Source organism: Heliangelus exortis, chromosome 2 (genome assembly GCF_036169615.1).
Source record: "Heliangelus exortis chromosome 2, bHelExo1.hap1, whole genome shotgun sequence".
Lineage (NCBI taxonomy): Eukaryota > Metazoa > Chordata > Aves > Apodiformes > Trochilidae > Heliangelus > Heliangelus exortis.
The window spans coordinates 138,055,887-138,078,811 of NC_092423.1; the positions used below are offsets into that span (position 1 = coordinate 138,055,887).

Sequence of the window (22,925 nt, forward strand, 5' to 3'; positions counted from 1 at the left end):
CTTTCTAAACGGTGAATCTGCTATCCAGACCTTCTGATCAGACCATTCAATATTTTGTGAAAAGAATGAAATTCTAGAATACCTCTTTTTAGGATTTCCATGAGGCTGGTCTGCCATACTTCAGGTCAGACTGAAAGAACAGACAAAATCTCACAGTTAGCTTTTTTTTATTTGAGCCACTAGGATATGAATTAAAGTAGAAGAGAAGAAAACCCCTCCCTTAATTTCCCTAACGGTTCATATGAACTAAATAATGTGCATGTTGGCCTCACTCCTTGAGTGTGGAAGCTTGGGCTGAAGTTTCTGTTCTGTGCTTTGTATGACTTGTGTAACTCCCAGTTAGATACAAGCAGTAGAGAAAGCACTGTAGCTTCAGTAGGTGAATCTGAACAACTTTGCCCAGAACATCCCTGTGGCCTTTCAGTACATGCCAGCAGCAAACCCAGTGCTGCATATTCCTGCTTTCTGTCTGTCATCAGCAGTGCCACTGTCACTGGTGGTAGAAAGCACCAATGTGCCATTGACTGTACATGAATACTTTTTTTTAAAGTTTTTAAAAGTCATCCTGTCAATATGATGAATAGTTCTCTTAAGTAACTTGAACTCTTAACAGAATGACTGAGGCTTAAAATGTGTTTTTCCCCAGCCCACACCCAAAGTACAGCCTTCCAAACACTTGTATGGGTGCAAAGTAAGCTCACCTCACAAAAATCCAATAAATGACTTTATTAAATATATTCTTTTCCTCTAAAATATAAATATTCACTATACTCTTATAAATGTGGAGTAGGTCCATATTTCATTTGTCTGTCCCATCCAAATATGAATCAATTCAAAATCTGAAAATGAAGAAATAGCATCTGTAATTACCATGATTTTTCTATAAATATATATAATAGGAATTTTCTTTGCAAACTGTTTAGTTATTCACTTATACTTCATATAGTACTGAGCACCTTAGATTACATATTGTGTCATTTAATTGTTGGTACTAATATAGGAATTTGTAAAATTTACAATGCACATACATGTTAAGTATAACATTCCAGTGATTTGTAAGTGTTAAAGGAATAAGGAAATAGTGCAGTATAGTTTACATACATATTTAGCCTACCCACAGTATGCAAGTTTTCACTTTGACATCTGGAACTTTTATAGGAGCCTGCCAAATTTTTATGTTGAACAGCAATAAAAATGTCTTGAATCACTTTTTAGAAATTTCACACAATGTTTTACATGTGATGTGAGTCCATACTCAAAGACACAGTCCCACTGCGTGCCAGCTGCTCTCATCTTCTCCAAAGATGCTTTCCTAGAAGCTTTCAAGCCACAGGAAGCCCAAGTAATTGCCACAGAAAGTTATGTGAATGGCAGCAGTTGCTGAATCAGAAATGTCCATTTGGAAATCACTGATAAGTTTTGTAAGAGGTTATCTCCAACCTTGTGAATTTGCACAAGGAATTCATTTTAAGTGCAAGTACCATGACAGTAAAAGCAAAGTTCACAGGTAGGTGAATTCCCTCCATGGCTTGCTTTTGACTGGTGTGAGGTGCTAGGAGTGGGGCTCCTCTTCCAAATGGTAATTTAGCTGTTCTTCAATGACCATTTTCAGTATTTGCAAATCAAGCCCATCATCTTAACTTTTTAGTTAGTTTTGATGATCAAGATATCTGCAGAAGCCACCACAAATTCCTACACAGTGAATAAACAGCACAATGTGTGCTTAGTTTTCAAGACTTGACTTCAAACCAACATGGAACCGGACTTCACCAGTCAAGTAACATTAACTTGAAACTTGTGTGCTTTCTCAAGAATAAAATAAATGTTGTAATATGACAAGGAAACTTCTAGAAATTTTTGATTTATTACTTCCTGTACAGTTTTTCCTGTTCAAAGCGTGAATTTAGAGCAAAACTCTAAAAGCAAAGAAAAAAACCACCCTTATATGAAACAGTTCTGTTTTGCTTCTTTGTATTCCCACCCAACCAAATTAAAACAATTTAGTAGTTCCAGGTTTGAGCTGTGTGTATGATCTCCGTCAGTCAAGGTCAGTGTTCCTGCCTGCTTTGTGCCCACTATAACTGTGAACAAGGCCAAAATGTGGTGAGTTGAATGTTTTGACTTAAAACAGTAAGTAAGCTGTGGTGCAAAACAGGAACGAGTAAGTTATGGGTACAGAGGTGTCCATCATATGATTTACCAGCAAGGAGTAAATCTGGGCTTGCCAAGTCATGCTCACAGGAGCAGTTCCACATTAAGGCTTCTCCGGGAGTGTAGCTCATGTTCCTGCCCCAGTGTGGTACAGAGCTGCTTGAATAACTTGGCTGATCTAATCTACAAACCTCTCAAAACAACCCCTCCTCCTTCCCATTTTTCTTCTTCTGTGAGGACCACACAGACAGCCTCGGCAGAGCCGAGGAGGTGAGGGAGTAGGGGTAGGAGGACAGGAAGCTCAGCATGGCCTGTTGGAAAATTGCCATGGAAATCATGATGGCAGAATCCTAGGTCACACTTCAACATGGGCTCGGGTAGCTTTTACCTCAGCCAGAGGTCCCAGGTAGCTGAAACTAATAGAGCAATTCTGGGCAGTCATTATAAAAATATATCCTCTGTGTTCATTAACAAAGGATGTTCCTACCTCCACCCCACTGGCAGCCAGCTCTGAAAACATTGCTAGAGCTACTCTTGTTTTGGGCCCATTGCTGGGAATGTATGCAGGATGCCTTTAGCATTTAATTTGAAAGTGCCCCTCTGCAGGAACCCCCCAGCTGTTCTCTGGCCACAGTACTATCACTTTAGAATATCTGACTCAAAGGTGCATAGTTGCATGCTCTGATGTGTATTCAAGCAACGGGTTCTGATGGTGCCCCAAAAGAAGAGTCTTCTCTAAGTGATGCAAAGGTTACCACAAAAAAAAAATATTTTACTTTTGGGTGCTGGGACCTTTTTTTTTTTGGGGAACCTCTACTCAACCAATCTTGAGCTTGCATCACAATCAACACCCACTCTTGTCTGCTTAGCCCTTTACTTATTCTTTATAAACAAATACATTGAAATAGGCACAGGTTATGATTCTGAAACATTTACATGTATGATACTACACGCTTTTACTGTTTGTTAGGGATTTTAAAAAATCCCATTATTTACAATAAAATCCACTGGTTTTTGTCATTCCACCTCTTTAGCTGACCAAAATGAAACCTGAGCCTTGGAAGACTGCAGAAATGACCAAAGTCTGGTACTGAACCCCACGCTGGTGCACACTGCTAAGTGGTGCATGTTGCTGCTGTTGACTACTTCTGATAAGCATGGTCCCTCTGACTTTCTTTGAAGAAACAGATGTATCCCACTTAAGCCACCAAGCCAAGTCTTGTAATCTTTGCAGACAGGAAGGAATGAATGATGAACACAATTGGTTTTGGACAGGAATGAAGGTCCAGTTGCTGAAAGTGCAGAAAGAAATAAAATTGAGAATGATTATATTAGATTACAGCTCAAATAAGCAGTAATTTACAGAGTACTTGATTAACTGCTGCCTAGGAGTTTTAACAGGCTTCTATTAATAACAGCCCTTTATCACAACATAGTGTCTTCTCTTTGCATACAGATGCAAATATTTAGGTTGCTGAAAGTAATATGCATCTTGAGAGCAGATCAGCTCCTGGTGCCTCTAGGCTTGTATCCACCTGGGTGAGCAGCAGAAAATTGTGTCAGTTGCTGCAAGGAATTTTCCAAGAGGTTTGACTTCTCCATCTTTTTTAGACCAGGGATGGTGATGGGACTGCTGTGTCCAAATACCCAGTGCATCTACTGCTGGTCACAGCTGAAGTCAGGATACTGCACCCTCAGCTGATGCTGTTCCTCTGGTCACACAGCCAGCACCGAGGCTGAACTGAGACTTTTTCCCCCATAGTCATGGTTCAGATGATCTCACCATGTGCTTGCTAAGCATGACAGACTTGTCAGTGTGGGCAGCAGATTCAACACTAACTTCACATCAAAACAAACAAGGTTTGCCTTTCTACCAGTTATGTGTCAACTTTACTGAGAGCTAGTAAAGAAAATCTCCTTCTGAAAGCCTGATAATAAGCAGTTCACAGAGAACAAGTTATTGAAGGTGATGTGCAGAATTAAGCAACTAATGTGCTCAGGGACTCCTGAAAAAAATTGGCATGCAAGACCATGTTTACATGTGTAATTTATGGTATCTAAACTGCTTGTATGAATAAGCACCTTATTTTTAGGCATTGTGACAGCTCAGAGGCCTAAGCAGAGAGTTTGCATGAAATCTATTTTTTTTTTCAGCAACCACATGTTCAAAAGTGTCTAAAATGGTTTGTTGTTGTAACAAATGAAGTATTTATGTATATGTTGTATTTATTAATATCTCATACTAAAGTTCTTCCACCTACAGTCATTAGAAAGTGAAACAGTAACATACCAAAGTTCTAACATCTGGGTGTGTAGAAATGCAGTAATTCTTAAATGGAAGAAATCTCACTCTGCATGGTTTTACAATTCTATATCTCTTTTTAGTTTATCTTGTTCTAAAGCCAGATAATCATGCTAAATCAGGAAGCATGTCATCTAAATACTGGTACTAGAACCTGTATGGGCCAGTTTTCAGTCCTCTTCCACCCCTACCACCCTAAGGACCCCCAGAGAGATGGTAACCTGCATCCCTCTGCTAAATGCAATACTTACAATTTCTCCATCCTTTCCTCCAAAGTCTAAATAAAGCATCCTTATACCATCATCTGAGGACATTTTCAGTTTTTCATAGGGATATTGTGCAATTGTCTTAGAGAAGGCACCATCTTGCTGTTCAGTTGTAAGAGAGAATCCATGTTCATAATGGATGGTCAAACGACACTCCTGGCTTTTATATGTGCAAGCTGAAAAAGAAAAGAAAAATAAGTATAACATTCTAAAAAGTAACAAATTTCATTTGGCTGCAGATATCTGCATTTTGCATTCCATCTCAACTCTATGTTTCAGAACCTAACCTTTCCTAAACCCGGGCTTGTCCTCCTCTAACTGTAAACCTGGGCTTGCTATGTTTTATATTAAAATGTTAGGCAGTAACAAAACTAATGTCAGTCCTTTCAGTTTTTCACTGCATTCTTTATCTTGCAGTGCACCTCTAGATGCTAACTACTGAAGTTTAAGAAGGCTCAGGTTGGCATTTCCTCCTTCCAAACCTTGATAAAGTCACAACTACTTTTCTTCCATCTGACAGACATAGCCAAAATCAATAAATGCAGTGCACAATGCACAACAAAATTAGAAACTGTAAAGAATTTCCCTAAAGCATTGTGACAAAGATGAAGACACTCCTGAGTCCTCATTAGTGTTGTGGCAATTGAAAAAGAGCCCAGATAATTGTATGTAATAGCTTCTGCAGCAGAAAACTTCCATCTTCCCCTCAGCTCAGAAACATAGGCTGTGAGCCAAACTAAAAATGAAGACTTTAGGTATTAACATCCCAAATTCTCTTTTCCACAAATCTGCCAAGAAGGGACCTTGGCACTGGGATAAAAGCACCATGATAACAGAAAGATAATGCCCAACTTTAACAGTTCTAACAACTGGAAAGTGGGTGGGGGAAGGACTACCAAATCCTGGAGAATTTGAGAGAAAGATGCAGCCCCAGAGCCACTCTAGACTAGCAGCTACCTGGTCAAATGAGGTGTCACTCCAGAACATCTGCAGCTGATTATTTTTTTCCAGTCAATTTTGCAAGTACAGAAGTGCTGAGAAATGACACTCTCCTGTTCAAGGAGGGAAATTACTGTCTGCCAAAACGGACCAGTTTGTACATTTTTGCTCTTCTCATGTTCAGAGCTGTGTGAATAAATGGCCAGTTCATACTGGTGAGTGTGCCAGTCCTCCTCTGCCTCTTCCCTCTGAAGGAGAAACTCAGGAGTCTCCTGAATCTCAGAAAAATGTTCCGTTTTGTGGTTTTCTGGACAAACCTGATATTCACTCCTCTGTGACAAGCAGCTGTACACAGCTGACTATGGACTTGTGTCTGGAACAATGTGCCAAAAAACAAGACCAAAAGTCAGAATGACAGTGTCTGTCTCCTACTTTTAGGATACTGGCCAGAGTTACCACACCAGCTAGGGCTGACTGGGAGATCAAGGGGACAATATTTTATACATATAGAACCTCAAATAAGTACAGTTTTTGAAATTAATCACCTCTAGCAGAAGGAGCCCATGTCAGGAGGAGGTGTAGAGAGCCAGGCCTGCAGGTGTTACTCACCTGTGGTGATTTCTGTGATGAGCTCTGCAGAATTGTGGCAGCCCTGCACTATGCTCCTCGTCCACAGTGAGAGGTCTCTGCTGGTCTCTGTCCTGAACAGATGGGTCTCTATCCCTTGCCTTGTACCCGTACGGGTTGCGAAAGACAAATCCACCCCAGACTGTGGTGAGCCTTTTCCTGGGCCAGAATGGACCAACCTGCAGTTGGATTTGAAAACACATTGGTAGTTGTAACACAGGCACAGTGAACTGCTCCAAACTCCCTAACTAGGCACAGCTCTACTCTGTTCCTGAAAGCACATGGTTGGGTACATGAGAGTGTGTATCATCTCCTTCATATTTGAGCCTAAAGTGACTCCAAACGACACTCTGAAAAGTGAAGATCCAAGGCAGCAAGTGCAGAAGCAGCTGGACATGCCAGTGATGACAGACATGTCTCAAAAATGCCTGATCGATTGTACAAAATACCCCTTTTCATGAGGAAATGAGAGAAATCTCTGGCTGGTCTGTGATGATGGGGTTTGGTGAACAGATATGAGTGTTTGCTCAGATGATGCAGCTGAATCTGACTTTCACTGTCAGGCTGCAGTTGCCATAAAGCTTAACCATCTGCTGACAAACTCAACATTAAGTGTTATCAGATAAACTATGAAGTTCTGTAAAGGATGTAGATGCTGGAGTACTGTCTTGTGCTCACTTTTCCCATAGAGAAGGGAAGTGCAGAACACAAAATGCTGCAGCTATTTGTAACTCTCACATTTTGCTGCAGTTACCTTTTTTTTTTGTTTGTTTTTTTGTTTTTTTGTGCCTGCCATCAACATCTGATCCCCCATCACCATAAAAGGTTTGTTCATCTGGGCAAACACTAACTGTAGGGAATACTTTCAAGTAAGACAATCAACACCTTATAACACTTAATTCTTCTTTAAAACTGTCCTTTTTGTCCTCCTCTTGTTGTTCGTTTGTGAGGTTTTTTTTCCCCTGCAGAAGTGTGGACAGTGAATATTGAATTTGCTCAGGGACATGACACCAATTCAACAGAAAAGAATAATCTAGAGGAGTTCATCACTCTTTGAGACTCAGGTGCTAAACCTCAGAGGGATTCACAAAATGAAACCAGGGAAATTCTTCTAAAAAGCTTCTTTTCTGTCTTGTGTCTTGTATTTCTTTTTCTATAGGCAAACAATAGACTTTTTATGAGACTGTATTGTCAGTATGTAGCATGGTAGAACAATTGTGCTGAAGCATAAAACATTAGATTATACTAATCATATGCTGAATGCTTATTCACCCTCAAATTATTGTTTTGTGTTTAGAGTAATAGTTGCCTGCTAGCTGACACTGTAGAAGTATGCCATCAAACAGAGATGTTTAAATGGGAGATGGAAAAAAACCCCAAAAAAACCCCCAAACCAACCAACCAAAACCAAAACCAAAAACCAACCAACAAAAAAACCCAAAAACAACAAAACCCCAACAAAACAAACAAACAAACAAACAAACAAAAAAAAAAAACAAAAAACAAACAGAAGGAAAAGAAGCTCAGCTTTAGGTTTTCAGTTATAGAAACTGAAATTTTCCCCAGTTCCCTGGCATTTGAGATGTGCATTGTGCCAAACAGATGCATTCCTCTTTCTGTGCCCACTAGAAGGTTTGCAAGATTTGTACATGCTCAGATTTGTGGCAACTTCCTTTGGATTTTGAGTATCTCCCTTCATTTGGCAACCTCAGGAGATCCTGAGAGGCAAGGGGCAGAGTACCCTGGTCAGAGCTGCCCTGTGTCTGGCCAGGAAAGCTTCTTCCTAACAGGCACCACCACATTCCCCAAATGTTTTTTTGCCTCCAGAAAATCTTTGTTACTGCCCCACTCAGCTTTGATTCTTGAGGTCTTCTAACTGCACCCCAGGCAGATCTTGCAGCTGGGAAGTCAGTGAGAAACAAACAGCCCCAAAGGTCTAATTCACTTTCATCTGGTGTAAGGATGTGCAGACTGTGAGGGGAAGTTCTGTGTTGATGATTAAGGCAGGAGAGCAGGAACTGAAATCTCCAGTGACTGCTGATGCTGCCTGTCCCTGGCCAATTGCTCTGGCTCAGGCAGGGCCACTGCTCCCATGCTGCCACCTTCTACCAGGGGGGACTGAGGGAAAGAAGCAAAATCACATCACAAAGTAAAACAATTCCATCTTCTTCTTGGGCCATTCCTTCCCCTTTATACTCATCAGCTCTGCTAAAAATCATTTGCTAGTACTTGCGATACAGAATATGTGACAGACAGATTTTTACAGGGTTTTATTTCCTTTCAAATTCACCCCCCTCTACACCTTCACGCTTCAGCTATAGCATCAGCATTTTAGGTTTTTCAGCACATGGATAAGAAATGAAGATGTACTGCTTTTCAAATTAATGTATGTGAACACATGGAACATGAATATTTTTTCTTGCCTTTCTTCTCATTCACACTATCCCCTCATTATTAAAAATTCTCACTATTTAAAAATCTTATTTAAAAATACAACTCCAGACCGTGCTTTGGAAAATCAAGCAGTTAAACACGAGTCAGACATATGCAGGAGAACATTTGGTAGTACTTTTGTACCAGCTGTCAGCACTGATGTATTTTGGTAAAATTCAAAGGATTCCCAAACTTTAATAAATTTGCACTCACACGAGCTATTTCATTTGCATAAAAGACACTTTATCCTAAAGACTACAAAAAAATACCTTAAAAAGCAAAAGAATGGTCTTTAAAACTTCCCAAAAGGCTTTCCCTGGCACCCACCTCCCATCACTGACCGCAGTGGAGGCTCCGTGGGTGCTTCACGGTGCACCCCAGACCTAAAAACGCATCCAGAGAGGGCTCTGGAAATATTCACCGGCAGCTCCTGAAGGTCATTGGGCTCTGTGGAGGTTCCTGAGCTGTCTGCCAGCACGCATGAGCTTGAGCCTGATTCCCTGGAGCAGCCGGAGCCACAAGAGGGCAGGAGAAGGATGGTCATGATCCAGTCTGCACAGAGCTCAGAGAGCAGGCAGCACCTGTGAAACGCAGCTCCTGCCATGCTCCAGGGAGTCATTTCTCACTTTCTCCAATTTTTCCCTTGTCTCTGTATGTTTCAGGGACCTTTTTAGCATTATTCTTAGCAAATATGTGATGGCAAGATGGTCACGGTGCTGGTGCCGGGTGAGATGCACTGGGACCTGCTTCTCATCCTAAGCCTATGAAGAGTTCATTTAATGTAACATTTTTAAATTAATGTAACAATAATGTAACATCCTGTGCATTTAACGCAACACGAAATTCTAACGTCTTCTCCAAAAAAGACAGCAAAACCAGCACTGACATTCAAAACAAGGACTCAGCTGCTCACTTGAGATTTATTCATTTATGATACAAGTGCACCAATGGTAATGTAGGTCTATCCTGCAGGATGTTGGCACCATCTCATTTTTTGTGAAAAAACCACTCCTTACCCTGACTTAGCATATGAAAGGTGAGCAGAGAACTTTCACAGTTTGCATACCCCCCTTTTGTGTTCCCTGGGGTGTTTAGGGACCACGGTGCTGCTTACTTTCCTTTCTCTCCACTTGCATAGGCAACTAATCAGTACACAAATTCCTTTCCCAAACTCCTTTCCCAGCCTTCCATGGCATTAACTATCAAACTGCTTTAATCTTTTCTTGTTACAGACCTCAGCTTTATACAAAAGCTTCTTACCTGACCTTTAATCAGAGTCCAACATGGGCTACTTTATTATTTTTTTCATTTCATATCTGGCTACGATAGATAAGGCAATGTGATTGCAAACATTTAAGGTGTAATTACTTAAGCTCTATTCCCAAACTAGAGGGAGGCACTGTTATTCAGGCATAAGGAAACACTGAAACAGAGATTATGACAGAAAGGTCCTTGGAGTCAGGGCTACCAGCCAGCTGCTGTGCCTCCCAGTGCACAGATTTAAAGGAATAACTTAAATCTCCTGATCTCAGTTTTATTTGAGCTATTACTTATGTGCTGCACAAAGCTCAGAAAGACTGAATGAAAAAATATTTTTAGGTCTTAATAGCATCCATAGGTTGAAGGCAAACTTATCAACAAACAGAAAGGGTATGTGGAAATTCTGCTGTTAAAATACTGTAAGAAGATTGTAATCCTTCTAACACTTTCCAATTTTCTCTGCTCATTATGCCTTGGGTAGATTAAGCATGACTCTGTACAGTATCTGGCACTGAAGTTTTCCAGTTTCAGCACCTTTTCAAATATGCATTAGCTAAGCAAAAATGTTTTCCCAAGGACTCATAAAAATCTGAAAGATGGGAGCAGCCAAGATTACAACATGTGGTCTGCAAACTTTCCAGGTGAAAAGTTCTAAATTGCACTGATCGATGCACAGAGGGGATTAAAAAACCCATCAGGAGAAGGGTAATCACTGACTGAGAATGAACACAGCAGTCAATACCAACAGCAAACCCTGGGTAATTTTTTTGTATGACTGTACTCAGTGTGACAGATCATAAAAGCAGAATCCTGCAGGGTTTTAATCAAAATAATCCAAAACAGTAGGTGTAATGATTGAGGGAATCTGTCAGTTTGTGTAATCTGCTCACCTTGGGGATTCATGTATTTATATGTATTTATCAGATTGCAACCCCATTCTGAATGTCACATTTGGTCTATCTGCTGTCTTTATACCTGAGTGTTAAATTCACAGTGAAAATAGTAAGAAATCACAGAGATGGGGCTGGAATAGTTATTAGGAGGTCACACAGTGCATCTCCCTTCCCAGAGCAGGGCTGACTCTGCCAACACACTCCTGAGGATTACAATCTCACTTGTCCTTCAGAGTCCCTCGTGATGAGGACTGCACACCTTTCACCTTTTCTAGAGAATCTCATCTGGTACTTCCCCCACCCACCAAGTTTTGGCCAGGACCTACCCAGAAATTCCCCTGTCACAAATGCAGCCAGCTGTGTCCTGTTGTAACCAGCAGGGACCTTGGAGAACAGGCTCTCCTCAGCTCCATGTATCTCGTCTTCATACTTGAAACTACTGACATGTTTTCCATGGCCTTCTTTAGATTAAATAATGCAGGTTTCTGGAGTGTTCCCCTTTCTAGGTCTTACACTTGCATTGCTTTCTTCTAGACCTTCCACAAGCAACTGGCCTCTTCTTGAGAGTGCAAAGCCTCACATGAAGGTGGTGAATCACCTGAGGCTTTAATAATGCTGTGTAGTCAGCTACCATTTCTACATCTACCCAACATGCAACACTTGCCTATAACCCAACATGATTGTCTTTTTTTTGCCCTCTCAAAAACATAACACCAAAGTTTTAGGTGATTCTGACACACTGCTCAGATGCTTCCTGGCAGAGCAACTCCTTTGTTGTTCATTTTCCACCCCAGCTAGCACAGCTGATTATTCCCCAGCACTGAGTTCTGAACTTGTCCTTTTGAACTGCATCCCATCTTCCTTGCAGACCATTTTCACAGTCCTCAGAGATGCTTCAGCAGCCTGACACTTGAGTCTATCAACTTCTCATTCCCCTCCAGCCTGAAGACCCATGAATATCTACTCATACGGGAATCCCACTGGACAGGGAGATGACTGTCCCCCTTTGGCAAGCCAAATCTGAACTACTCAGAAAAAGTAATTCAGTAACAGAGCCTCTGAGGTTAGGGCTTAAATACTCTGATGCAGTAGATCAAAGCTGGGGCTGGTGACTCCCAACAAAGGGCAATTTTGACACATGACAACATGTGGACAGGCAGGGGCTGGGTGTGCTGCAGGATCTGTGGTCACTGTCAGGAGGAGGACTTGGGTCTATGTACAAATGACACCCCAAAGCAGTGAGGAGGAGATGCATCACCTTCTGCTGGTGCACCTTCTATCCACAAATTCTAAGGCTTAATCACAGACCTAGACACGGCCTCCAGCCTCAACACTTTACCTACTTTTAATTGAAAATTGTCACCAGGAATTGTCAACTTTCATCGCCATGATACGTGTCAGGCTACAAACTGCAAAGCTTGAGGCTCTTGCCTTATGTTATGGTAACACAGGGTGAGTCAGAAGTCAGCTTCCTAAGAAGTTTGAAAGCTCCATTCAGGTAGGAAGACTGGGACAAAACAACCATCAACATAATTAACAAAGTTAAAGATTATATTTTACATATATTTAGCAGCAAAACCTCGGTTCATCTGGAGAGAGAACTAAGAGACCAAGAACAAAAGTAAACTTATGAGAGTGCAGGAAGAGACTCACTGCTGTTGGCTATGCACTGCCAGCCCTTCTAAATGAGAATTCATTGAAAAGGGTATAATAGAGAACTGTAACAAGGCCAAAACAATGGAACAGCAGCTCTTTCTCAAGCCCTTTGACCATACTGGCAGAAAAATGTGATTAAGATTCACATCAAGAAGCAGAGTTTCAACTGCATAAAGACAATGCTGGGAAAGCTCTCTGAATCAGTGTTGATGGATACCTTTGAAATAATGCAAATGCTTTATCAATCCAGATTCAAGCTCACAATTTTAAGCTTAAAAATCCAGGAACACAGGCTGTGTTAAAATTAAGTGTCTCTGTCACATGTGCAAGCCCCTAAAAGTCCCAAACTGGTGGTGCAGAACTGCCACACTGAAGTGTCCAACTCAGGGCAACAGTTTCATGTTTTTCAGCCTGGAGGCATGGCTGGAAACCCGAGTGCCTCTGCCAAGATCTCTGGCTTGCACATTGAGACAAAAATCTAAGGAGACCAAGCTCCCACCCTTTTCTGCACTCCTTCCTCTGGATCTGGTCCAAAAGTCTATCAGCCTCATCCAGAAGTGATAAGTTAAGCTGATCACACTGGCCCATTGATGAAGAGTTTGCTTCTCAAACCACAACATTTCAAGTGTGATATATGGCTATACCTGTTCCAGCTATACCTGTTCCTGGCTGTCTCAGCTGTTCCCACCTCTCTTGAAGCAATCATAAGAAAAAGCACAAGTACCTGGTGGCCAGCAGTGGGTAGGTATGCAGAGGACTGAACCAGGCTTCCTTCATCCGTGGCATGCTCTCATATATTAAGAGATCTTTCTCAGTCAGGACCACCAGCACTGGCTTCCACTGCTTCTCGTTGTCTCCTGGCACCTGAAAAAGAGCAAAGTCTCAGTGAAACAGCAGGAGACAAAGCTACCATTCTGCAAAGCCTGACTATATGAACATGTCAAAAAAGAGAATTTTACTTCTTTGGCTTTTTAACATCTCCCACCTGGATTTGTAACCAGCTGGAGGAGAAATGGAGAAAAGTGCAATGACATCTGCTCCTCTCGTTAGCACTGCTATTTCCAGCCCTCCTTGCAGCCTTCCCTTACTACAGGCTACTCCATAAATCCAGTAATGGAAGAACACCAAGACAGAGCTGGCTGTTATTTAGCTGTGGTACGCATGAAAGAACCTTAAATGTATATTTATAATGTGTGCTATTCATGTGTAGCTGGAATATGAACCTGGGTGTTGCTGTAGTTTCTATTTTAGTACATGAAAAAAAGCTACAACATCAATATTCTAAAAGAAGAGTGACACATAGTAAAAAAAGGTAGTTTGGGAGCAGATGCTTTTTTCCTCAGTGGTTCATGTTTTCATGGCTTCTTCTTCCTCCATACCATTCTTTCAATTTTACAAGGGTCAATTTATAAAGAGATTCAACCTAAACATGAGGTTGATCTGAAGCATTGGGTCAGTGATGGATCTGCACCCACATTTCAAATCCATCTATGGGAGATGTCTAAAGAGTGGGACATCAGAAGCATTTACTGGCTGCAGAATCCAGATGTGGAGCTATATTTTGCAGGTTAGACATGTGGTAGCCCACATGCCTACACAATGCCCCCAATGGCTACACAATTACCATTTTGGGGACCAAGTATGGATTCTGGTTTTTGCTTATTCTGGCAGCATAGAAGTATCTTAAAATACCTGGTAATATGAAAGGGTCTTAGTTTCGAGTAAAAATTAAGTTCTTGTTTCTCATAGACAAATTAATCATTTTCCTTTTGCTGTACATAAAGAAAAAGAAACCCTTCTACACAGTAACACAGTTGTGCTTTCAAACTCAAATATCTTGGCTGGGTACTGAAGGGAATTAAAAAAATCCTGAGATTCACCAGAGAATGTAGTTGTCTACATGACTCCTCCATTAGAAACTCCCCAGGGGAAGAGAAGCAGCTGTCTACACTGTTTTATGGTTAATGCCAGCTTCTTTGACATGAGTGTGTGTCACTGGGCACATCACTGGGTGGAGAAACATGGAAAAAGGGTCAATGAAACACTGGCGAGACTGGGGGTGTCACAGCCAGGAATGGTAATTCAGAACTTTGGTTACCATGTGCCTTATCTGACATATTCAGAATGAGAATCACATTTGAGACACTTGTATTTCATATGAAGGCAGGGTCCCACAAACTTAAAGTCTTAAAGGACTTTAAAGTTAGTTGTAAGGGAGCTTCACACCAGAACACTAATGCCAAAGCAGATCTTAAACTAAGATTTTTAGGTTGCATAATTTTAAGAGGTATTTTTCCTTCTGGATTTTCCAATAATCATATTACTGTTTATAACATTATTTGCTCACTGGTTGTTCTTGTCATTGTGTAAATCAATCTAAAGTCATAAACAGTTTATCCTTTTAATTTCTTCTGAAGCATCAGTACTTATTTACAATTCTCTTGTGGTAACAGTTTCTTGAGATGCAGCCTTTCATTTTCAAATAGGACTGAATAAAGAAGCCACATAATTAACACACATATTAATACACTCCAGAAAGAATGCAAAATCCAGACATCCTGCAGCCCATGTACCATGGAAATATTCACATAGCCAAAAAGCATTCTGAAATTTTTAACACCACAGTTATTAACTACAGCCAACACCCCACTTCCTAGTGTGGGAAATTAATGTTAGAGTTAATGTCAATATTTAATTTTTAAGCACTTGCCTGTGTTAAGCATAAAGACTTTAGTACACTTCTGAAGATTTCTAGAAAATAAAAAGGGTGCTAAATATGAAATCTCTCATAGAACTAAAAAGTAGGATGATCAGATCCAACACCTGCAAAAGTAAGCAGGCAGAATACTGGGCTGTTACTTATTATTTTTTCTATTCTGTGACCACAGACACTCCAAAGACTATGGGAAGCTGTTCACCATCCTGCCCGTGCAGATTTTTCCATCACAAGCTTTATTATTAGATGGCTGGTCAGTTAAATATGACTCCAGAAACTTTGGGAAACATTGTTCCCTGTAAAGAAACCACAAGAAAGGGAAGAAAATTCATTTTGCCAGCTGGTTCCACAAGTGTTTGCTGGGCATCAGGAGCCAGAATTTCCAGCATGGATCCTGTGGTCACCACCTGAACAGCAAAGCCCACAGCCTTTGTCATAAGGTATTGGAGACTTTTTCTAAACTATAAGTGACCTTATACTACCTTTCCTTGTAGGATGTTATCACCAGTTTATAGGGTGCCTACTGGGAAGGGGAGAGAGGAGAACAATGCTTTCTCGTGTCCTGCTAGGAAGCACTGCTCATTAAAAAGGTCAATATACACACATTTAATTACACATTTTAAACCTTGCTGGGCCCATAGCTTGCTTACTGCTAGAGAGTGCTGGTGTAAGCACTCCTGCTGCTGCCTCAGACCTGAAGAAGAATTTATGTGCCTGAAAGCTTGTCTGTTTATTTTCCACATGTAACAGCTGATATAATAAAGTATATTGCCTTTCCTTAAAAAACGTGGATTGCATTACTGTTCCCTGATATCACTGGGGTTTGGATGAGGCTGGAATAGCTGCTGATGTTCTTCTTGACAAGCACTTGGCATTTCTGGAAGGTGTCAAAGAGAACACACTGTCCCATAAATGGTAACAGAAAATTTTACTAAGGGAGAGGCTGCAAACATACCATTAGCCTACAGGGCACATTCAGAACAAATCACCATGGAAAATTAATCCAGATGAAGCAAGTGTCTTAGCAAGTACAAGCACAATAGAAAATTACAAAACAAAAGCAAAACCCCTGCTGCATACAGGCAGCCAGGAGAAGGATTTGTTCAGGTTTTAAAAGTTCCAAAATTTGACATATCATAAGGATAACATGAAATACTTGTTTAGGAGTAAATTTAAATATAATTTGAGATATTTTTAGACACACCATTTTGGACAATGGCTAGAGAGCCAGCTCCTTAGCCAGAATTTTGCAGAATTCTGGCACTTGTGCTATAGTTTCTTTCCTCCACTACCCACTTGCACATTTGCAATTCAAAGTGCATTGCTCTACGTTGCAGATAAATAAAATCACTGTCCACTCTAAAAAACTTTTCAAACTCAACCTTTTCCAAAATCAAAGCACTAGATCAAATCTAGGTGAACGAGGGAAAAGAAAAATCAGTAAGCCTCAAACCTTCCACTGCAATACCATGAAATCAACAAGTTTTTTGCTGGTCTGGGCAGCGTTCAGGTAACACATACAAGTGCCCGTTCTTCATACTCTGCTCTTCTCAGTTGAGGTCACTTTCTTATATTCCCAGGTGAAATTCCACTTCAAGTCTATTAAGTGCTTATACCAGAAGGAAACTTTTTTTTCTAAATTTCCTTCCAAGACACACTGTGCCTCTAGATCGAAGTTTTCAACTTCAAGCCCGAAAAGGGAGAATATATTCTAACAACAAAACCCCAGGTGCATTAAAACATCCTTTTTGCTACTTGCATACCTCTTTGTTCCCCACATACTCCACTCATGGGCACCTATTTCCCACACAAAACATGTCCCCTTGTGTATCTCTCTGGTTTACCTTTCCTTAAAACCTATGGATTGCGTTATTTTCCTTTCAGAAAATATTTCATTTATGGTAGGAATGAAACCTAATTTTCTTCCTGCACACCCATGTGACAGCGAGGCTTGGGATGACACCAAAGGAAACCTGCATTCACATCTTGCTTGTCCACGGGCTTCCTCTGCAAAGCCAACGTGAATCCTCTGCATTTCTGTATGGACACTGCAGTCTCTTCTGGGATGGCAAATGCCCCTGTATATTGCACACTGTAATGCACACAGCAGGGACACACATAAATGTGAAGGCAGACAAAAAGTGAGCTAGAATGGCTGCTGTATTTCAGGGAGACTCTTCCATCAGCCTTTGGCTGAGGCAAGAGCAAATGTGCTGCCATGCAGAGTGCAGAGGGCTCACACAGTGTCAGGACACAACGCGCCCCAACACCCCCTCCTCCTCCCCCCCCAAGGAAGCACCTGAGCTCTGTCTGCTCCTGGGTGCCTTTGAAGTGGTGGGGGAGCACTGCTCCAGGCTCTGCTTTAGGACCAGTCTGAAGGACAGACTCTGCAAATAATAATCTAGCAAGCTCAACACTACCTGTACCACTGCCTCTGCTGATTTTCTGGCAACTACTCCTGTGCTTAAGGCTACTGCTTGTGATATACCCTTAAAAAGCAACTCCTCTGATACATAGCAAACAATATTTCAAAGAGCTGTCAGCTTGTTTTTTCCTGCAGGCAATGGGGACCTTTGGCCTCTTTAATGGGTATCACAGCTTCCAAATTTTTAGAAGTTTCACATATAATTAGTTGCTGTAAAGACAACAGTCATCTCAGGGCAGCTAAGTCCTTTTACAAATGGATTGGCCCTTTGCTCTTTCATGTGCCAGGTCTCCTTTTCTTAAGGTTTTTCTTTGAATTTCTGTAATCAATCTACTTCAGGCTGCCTGGAGTGGCTGAAGAACACCTTTAATCTATAAGGCTCACAGATAATTAAATTAGAGGTTTCAGTCTACTCTGGAAAGCTATTTTATATTTTCATTAACTCAAAAGGGACATTTCAATTACATTCCCTGTTTGGTAAACAAATTATATATCACTAGCAGACTCCACTGTAACAAGTATCCAAAATGTGGCCTTTCAGAGAACTGCAGTGAAGGTAGCAAGCTTATGCTTACACTAAGCATAAATCAACACCTTTCTCCATCATTCTCTCTAAAATCCCAGAGCCACACTACCCTGTCACACAGAGCACAAGTGGAACAACCAAAAAAGTATTTTCTGAAAATTTTCTTGCTATTTTCTGTCCTCCCTCACTTAAAAGCTCTCTTGTGGTTACAAGAACCAGCTTCCACATGGTCTGGGATGTGTTCTGATATATATTTCTTTCCTTTTCATCATTTTTTGAAGGACTATGTCCATGTTCAGAATAAATTTGATTAATTTACAGAAACCTACTTGTCAGTTCCTGAAAATAACAGCTGGGACTGAAAAGGATTTTTGTAAGATGCACAGCAGTGATGCAGAAATACATCAAGCAAACCCCAGCATAAGCAACAGCACTGGTACTTCTGTGGGATCATTTGATGGGAGGCAATTTGCAGTGCAGGAGTGGGTGTAAGTGACAGGCATTGGCAGAGGATATCAACACCTCCCACACCACATGTGAAGGAGATGTATTTTGTTACTAAACGTTACAGTTTTAACCAGGAAGCAATGTGCCCATTGTCTAGGGAACAAAAAAAAAAAACAAAACAAAACAACAAAAAAAAAGCTAATTAAAATGTTTTATTCTTTCTCTTTCACCTCAGTGACAGCTCAGAGGTAGCTTGTGCCATTATCAGATCTGTATTACAGTCAGTGCACACACACACATGCCCCAAAGGGCACAGTGTTGCCTCCTGGGATGATGCTCATTTGTGGCTGTGGTGCCACTGCTGGGTGAGCAGCCAGAGCCAGGCAGGTCAGCTGAGAACCACAGCAGGGACCATGCTCATCCTCCTGTGCCATCCTGAGCAGAACTCAGGGGCACACTGACACCCGTGGATACAGGCCCTGCACAGTCTGCACAGGACACCCATCTCAGGACAGCTCTGTTCAAGTCTGAACTCTTTCTGACCATTCTTTAAAATGACAAGATGCAAGCCAGCTTCTGTCAAAGGTAACACAGTCAACCACATCAGCACTGCAATATGTTCAAGGCAATTTCCTGACTCTCTGGACTAGCAGGATTTTCAAGCAGGTCTGGCTCATATCCAAATACCTCTAAATGTCAAGAGAAGCACTTCAGTCCTCTGTATTCACCCATGCAAAAATGGCAGGTGATCTGAGACCTTCTCTACAGCCAAACAAGAAAGTCTGACCCCAGTTTTGTAGTGGAGCTTTCCTTCAGAGTTCAGTGAAATCGACCGGAGTGTTTCTAATGACTCTTCAGGTTTTGGACTAGGCTCTTGGGAAAAAAGCCTGAAGGGCTCCATGTCTCTCATGACAATTCTTCTCAGAGAAGATGGGATTCAGTACTCAGAAGCTGAAACAAGTGAAATTCTGATTTGATACTCAGTAAAACTTTTTCAGTATGTCATGGTGGAACAGATTGTCAAATATCCACCCATCCAAATCTCCCCAAGATGACTGCTCAAGGCCCTAAGCAAGCTGGTATAGTTGGCTCTGCTTAGTGGAACTCAAGAACTCCCTTCCAACCTACATTATTCCATAAGTCTACAAAACAGAAAAAATGAAAGAAGTCCAGATTTGTATCAAAAAGTTATCATTTAGAATGTCCCTGTGTTAAAGTTGGTTGTATAATTATTCTGTACACATGCAGTTTTTCATGAATATACGTTGCATGAATGTTGTGTCAAAATTAATGCAGTAGTCATATATAATGATTATCATAGCTTAAGGGTTTGCAGGATGATTTGTAGTCACCTTGTACCTTAAAAAATTTAGAGCTGTACAAAATTTGTACCTCTGATGCTTCTGACTTTGTGAAGGTTAAGTCTGGATTTCCTTTGTAGTAGACTCCTTGCAGAAGATAAGGAATAAGGGAGTGGAAAATGCAGCATCAGATAAACTTCATTCACTGTACAATGTACCTTAGGTAAACATGTATTTCACAACTGCACAAGAAAAGTTCAAACACCTGATGTGTTCTCTTTCTTCTCCCAATCCAGGGATCCACAGAAACTGTTTAACTAAATACACAGAAAACCAGCTCTGCAGGACTCAAAAAGGAAAAAGAAACCAAGGTAATTAATCTAATATAGAAACCTCTACTATGCTTTCTGAATAAAACACTTTATCTTCTATAGCAGCTTCTTCAGAGCATGAGAGCACTGACTGAAATTAAGTAGTGGGAATTTATGGTAACAAGCCTTTGCAAACAGTGCAGGTCCACTCCTGACAAAATATATTGCTCATATAATTTCTCTACAAAAACCTGCACTTTGCTCTTTTTTTTTTTTTTTTTTTTTCCCCTACTTTTTTTTGTTTGCTTGTTTCTATTGCTTCTCAGAAGTCACCAAGGGAGAACAAGGAAGGGAAAAGGATATTTCATCATTCAGTGTCTGTGGCAAGGAAGACCTGCCCATCCCTAAGTCACAAGGATGGAGAGAGGCAAGGCAGGCACGTGGAAAGGTCAGAACTGGCGCTGGCAACTCAGGCTGATCAGGAGATACTGGACAGGACAGCTACAGTTCAACTCATCTTCAGGTCCAGTTTGATGAGAAACAAACCTGTGCTGGAAGAGGCCACAGTTGAAGTATTGCTTATAAAAAGGACCCAAGGGAAGGAGGAAAAGAGGGTAGGAAAGACCATTAACCTCAGGCTTTTCTAATTGGTTATATTGATTGAACAGATGAATGAAAAGCCTGAAGAGTGGAGGTGAGCACAAAGCTACAATATAAAAGCAAAAACCTGTGCAAAAGTGGAAGCAATCAAAGCAATCTCCCTCTTTCAGCACACTTAAACCACATATTCAGGATAAAAGTGAAGATGCTATTAACAGATATCTTTGATCTCTTGTGTATGTATTTTAAGTATGTAAGGCTTACCTATGGGGATGTCTGGGCTCTTCAGACTGCAAGTGAGGGTCACTGTAAACTTGCTTTCTAAAGCACATCTCATGGACATATCACAGAAGGGTTGGTGATAGCAACTGCCTTAGGTTTTTGTAAATATTTAAATAAATACCACAGAATTAAAATGTGGGATGAACTATATACTTCTAAGACACAGTTCTGGGAGAGATGAGAAGCTATGCTGTGTCCAAAATAAACACTGGACCTCAAAACAAGTGATACTAGTACTAGGGGGAAAAAAACCCTGAACTTCCCTTTAAAACAGAGCAGTTCCTTTCTTCCAGTAGGTCAAGGCTGCCCAAGGAAACACTAAGAAGGACCATGATATGGTCTTGAATCTTCAGTTCATGGAGACATTTTGCACACCATGGTCAGCCCTAGAAGAAAAGGGATCATACCTGTGAATGGCTTTGAGTTAAGGGAAAGAGATGAGACAGGAGCTTTGGCAGCTCTACCACATCTCCTGTGCAACTGCTCAGGAATAGACACTGTTACTCACCAGCAGAGAAAACCATTTTCCCCCAGATATGCTTCAGGAGGCCAAGAGCAACCACTGTTCTGTGCTATGCCCTGCAGGTTGCTAAATGCTGATGTTCTGCTGTGAGCAGTTTTTTCTGTTCAAGCCAAAATGAAGCATTTTATTAGAGAGTTCATCATCATCAGTGGGGCATAATGGTAACTGTATGGGAGCAGAATCAATGTAAAGACACTGTCTCTAAAGAGTCTATAATTTACAATTGAATCTTATTTCTCTTGGTCAAGTGGGTATCAGATTAGGATAAATGAGTAATAATACCCATTACCTCAAAAGACACACACATCTTTCAATTCAGTAAAAGTGCATGGATTTCTAATCATCCACTCAAGAACACTTGTCAACAGCATCCAATCAAACGTGAATGCTGGAGGTGGAGTTTTGATTTGAAAGCAGCTTGCAGCTTTTAATGATGGCTCTAACAGAGAAAATGCCATTTGAAATTATTATGGTGTCTGTTTGGTGAAACAGGTAATCATCAATGTCTACATTAAAACTGCAGTGACTGAAATCTGTCCCAGAAGATGTTCTCTGCCTTTCTCTATCACACTGTCTTTCCAAATAGTCAGTTTCAGAAATGATGGCCCATCATGACAGGTACCTTTTTAATACTGACAGATTTGTCTACTTTACTCAAGGGTGATTATAAATCACAATTGCTGAAAGTAAAAATAGTAGGGGAGCAATAGAGAGAGAACAAGATGTTTCTTTGTCATTGTTATTATGTTGTCTCAAGGACAGTTCGGAATACTTTGTCATTTCAGTCTGTTGTGTCATTGATCAATATTCAGTAAAACTGATGAACTATAATGCAACTAATGACCTCAAGCAAATGAGTGAATTCACTACATGCCTGGCATGAAAATGTATCATCTTCAAAAACCACTGATAAAATCTAGATGTGATGCTTCATCAATTGGAATTTTGAACATGCTGAGAAAAAAAGAAGAAATTCAAGTAGAATCCTTAATAATTTGGCTTTATTTTGAAAACATGTGGAACAGGCAAAGGTTTCTGAAAACTTTTCCAACAATTGCTCATCAATTTGGAACGTAAGCCTACTTACTTATATACCTAAGAAAAAGTTCTAACAGAGAAAGTTTCTTTATTTGTTTTACAATGATTCATTTATTTCCCTGGTTGTAATGTTCAAAGCCATCTCATTATTTGAGATAATATCTTTTTTTTAATGGACAGAAGCAGAAAGTCTGTATCTCTGCCAGCACAATGCTATATCAGGCACTCA

At 40.7% G+C, this 22,925-nt stretch overlaps 1 protein-coding gene across 1 annotated transcript in view; it reads right to left on the reverse strand.

Annotated features, from left to right (window-relative positions):
- Positions 1-711: 711 nt before the first annotated feature.
- The window catches only part of SNTB1 (syntrophin beta 1), a 107,583-nt gene continuing 85,369 nt past the window's right edge, over positions 712-22,925 (reverse strand). Inside the window, exons 4-7 of the mRNA XM_071738288.1 lie at positions 13,252-13,391; positions 6,268-6,464; positions 4,705-4,895; positions 712-3,443 (exon numbers count right to left, since the gene is read on the reverse strand). Of these exons, the coding sequence (XP_071594389.1) occupies positions 3,351-3,443; positions 4,705-4,895; positions 6,268-6,464; positions 13,252-13,391 (621 nt within the window). The 3' untranslated portion in view covers positions 712-3,350. The remainder of the gene's footprint in view (positions 3,444-4,704; positions 4,896-6,267; positions 6,465-13,251; positions 13,392-22,925) is intronic.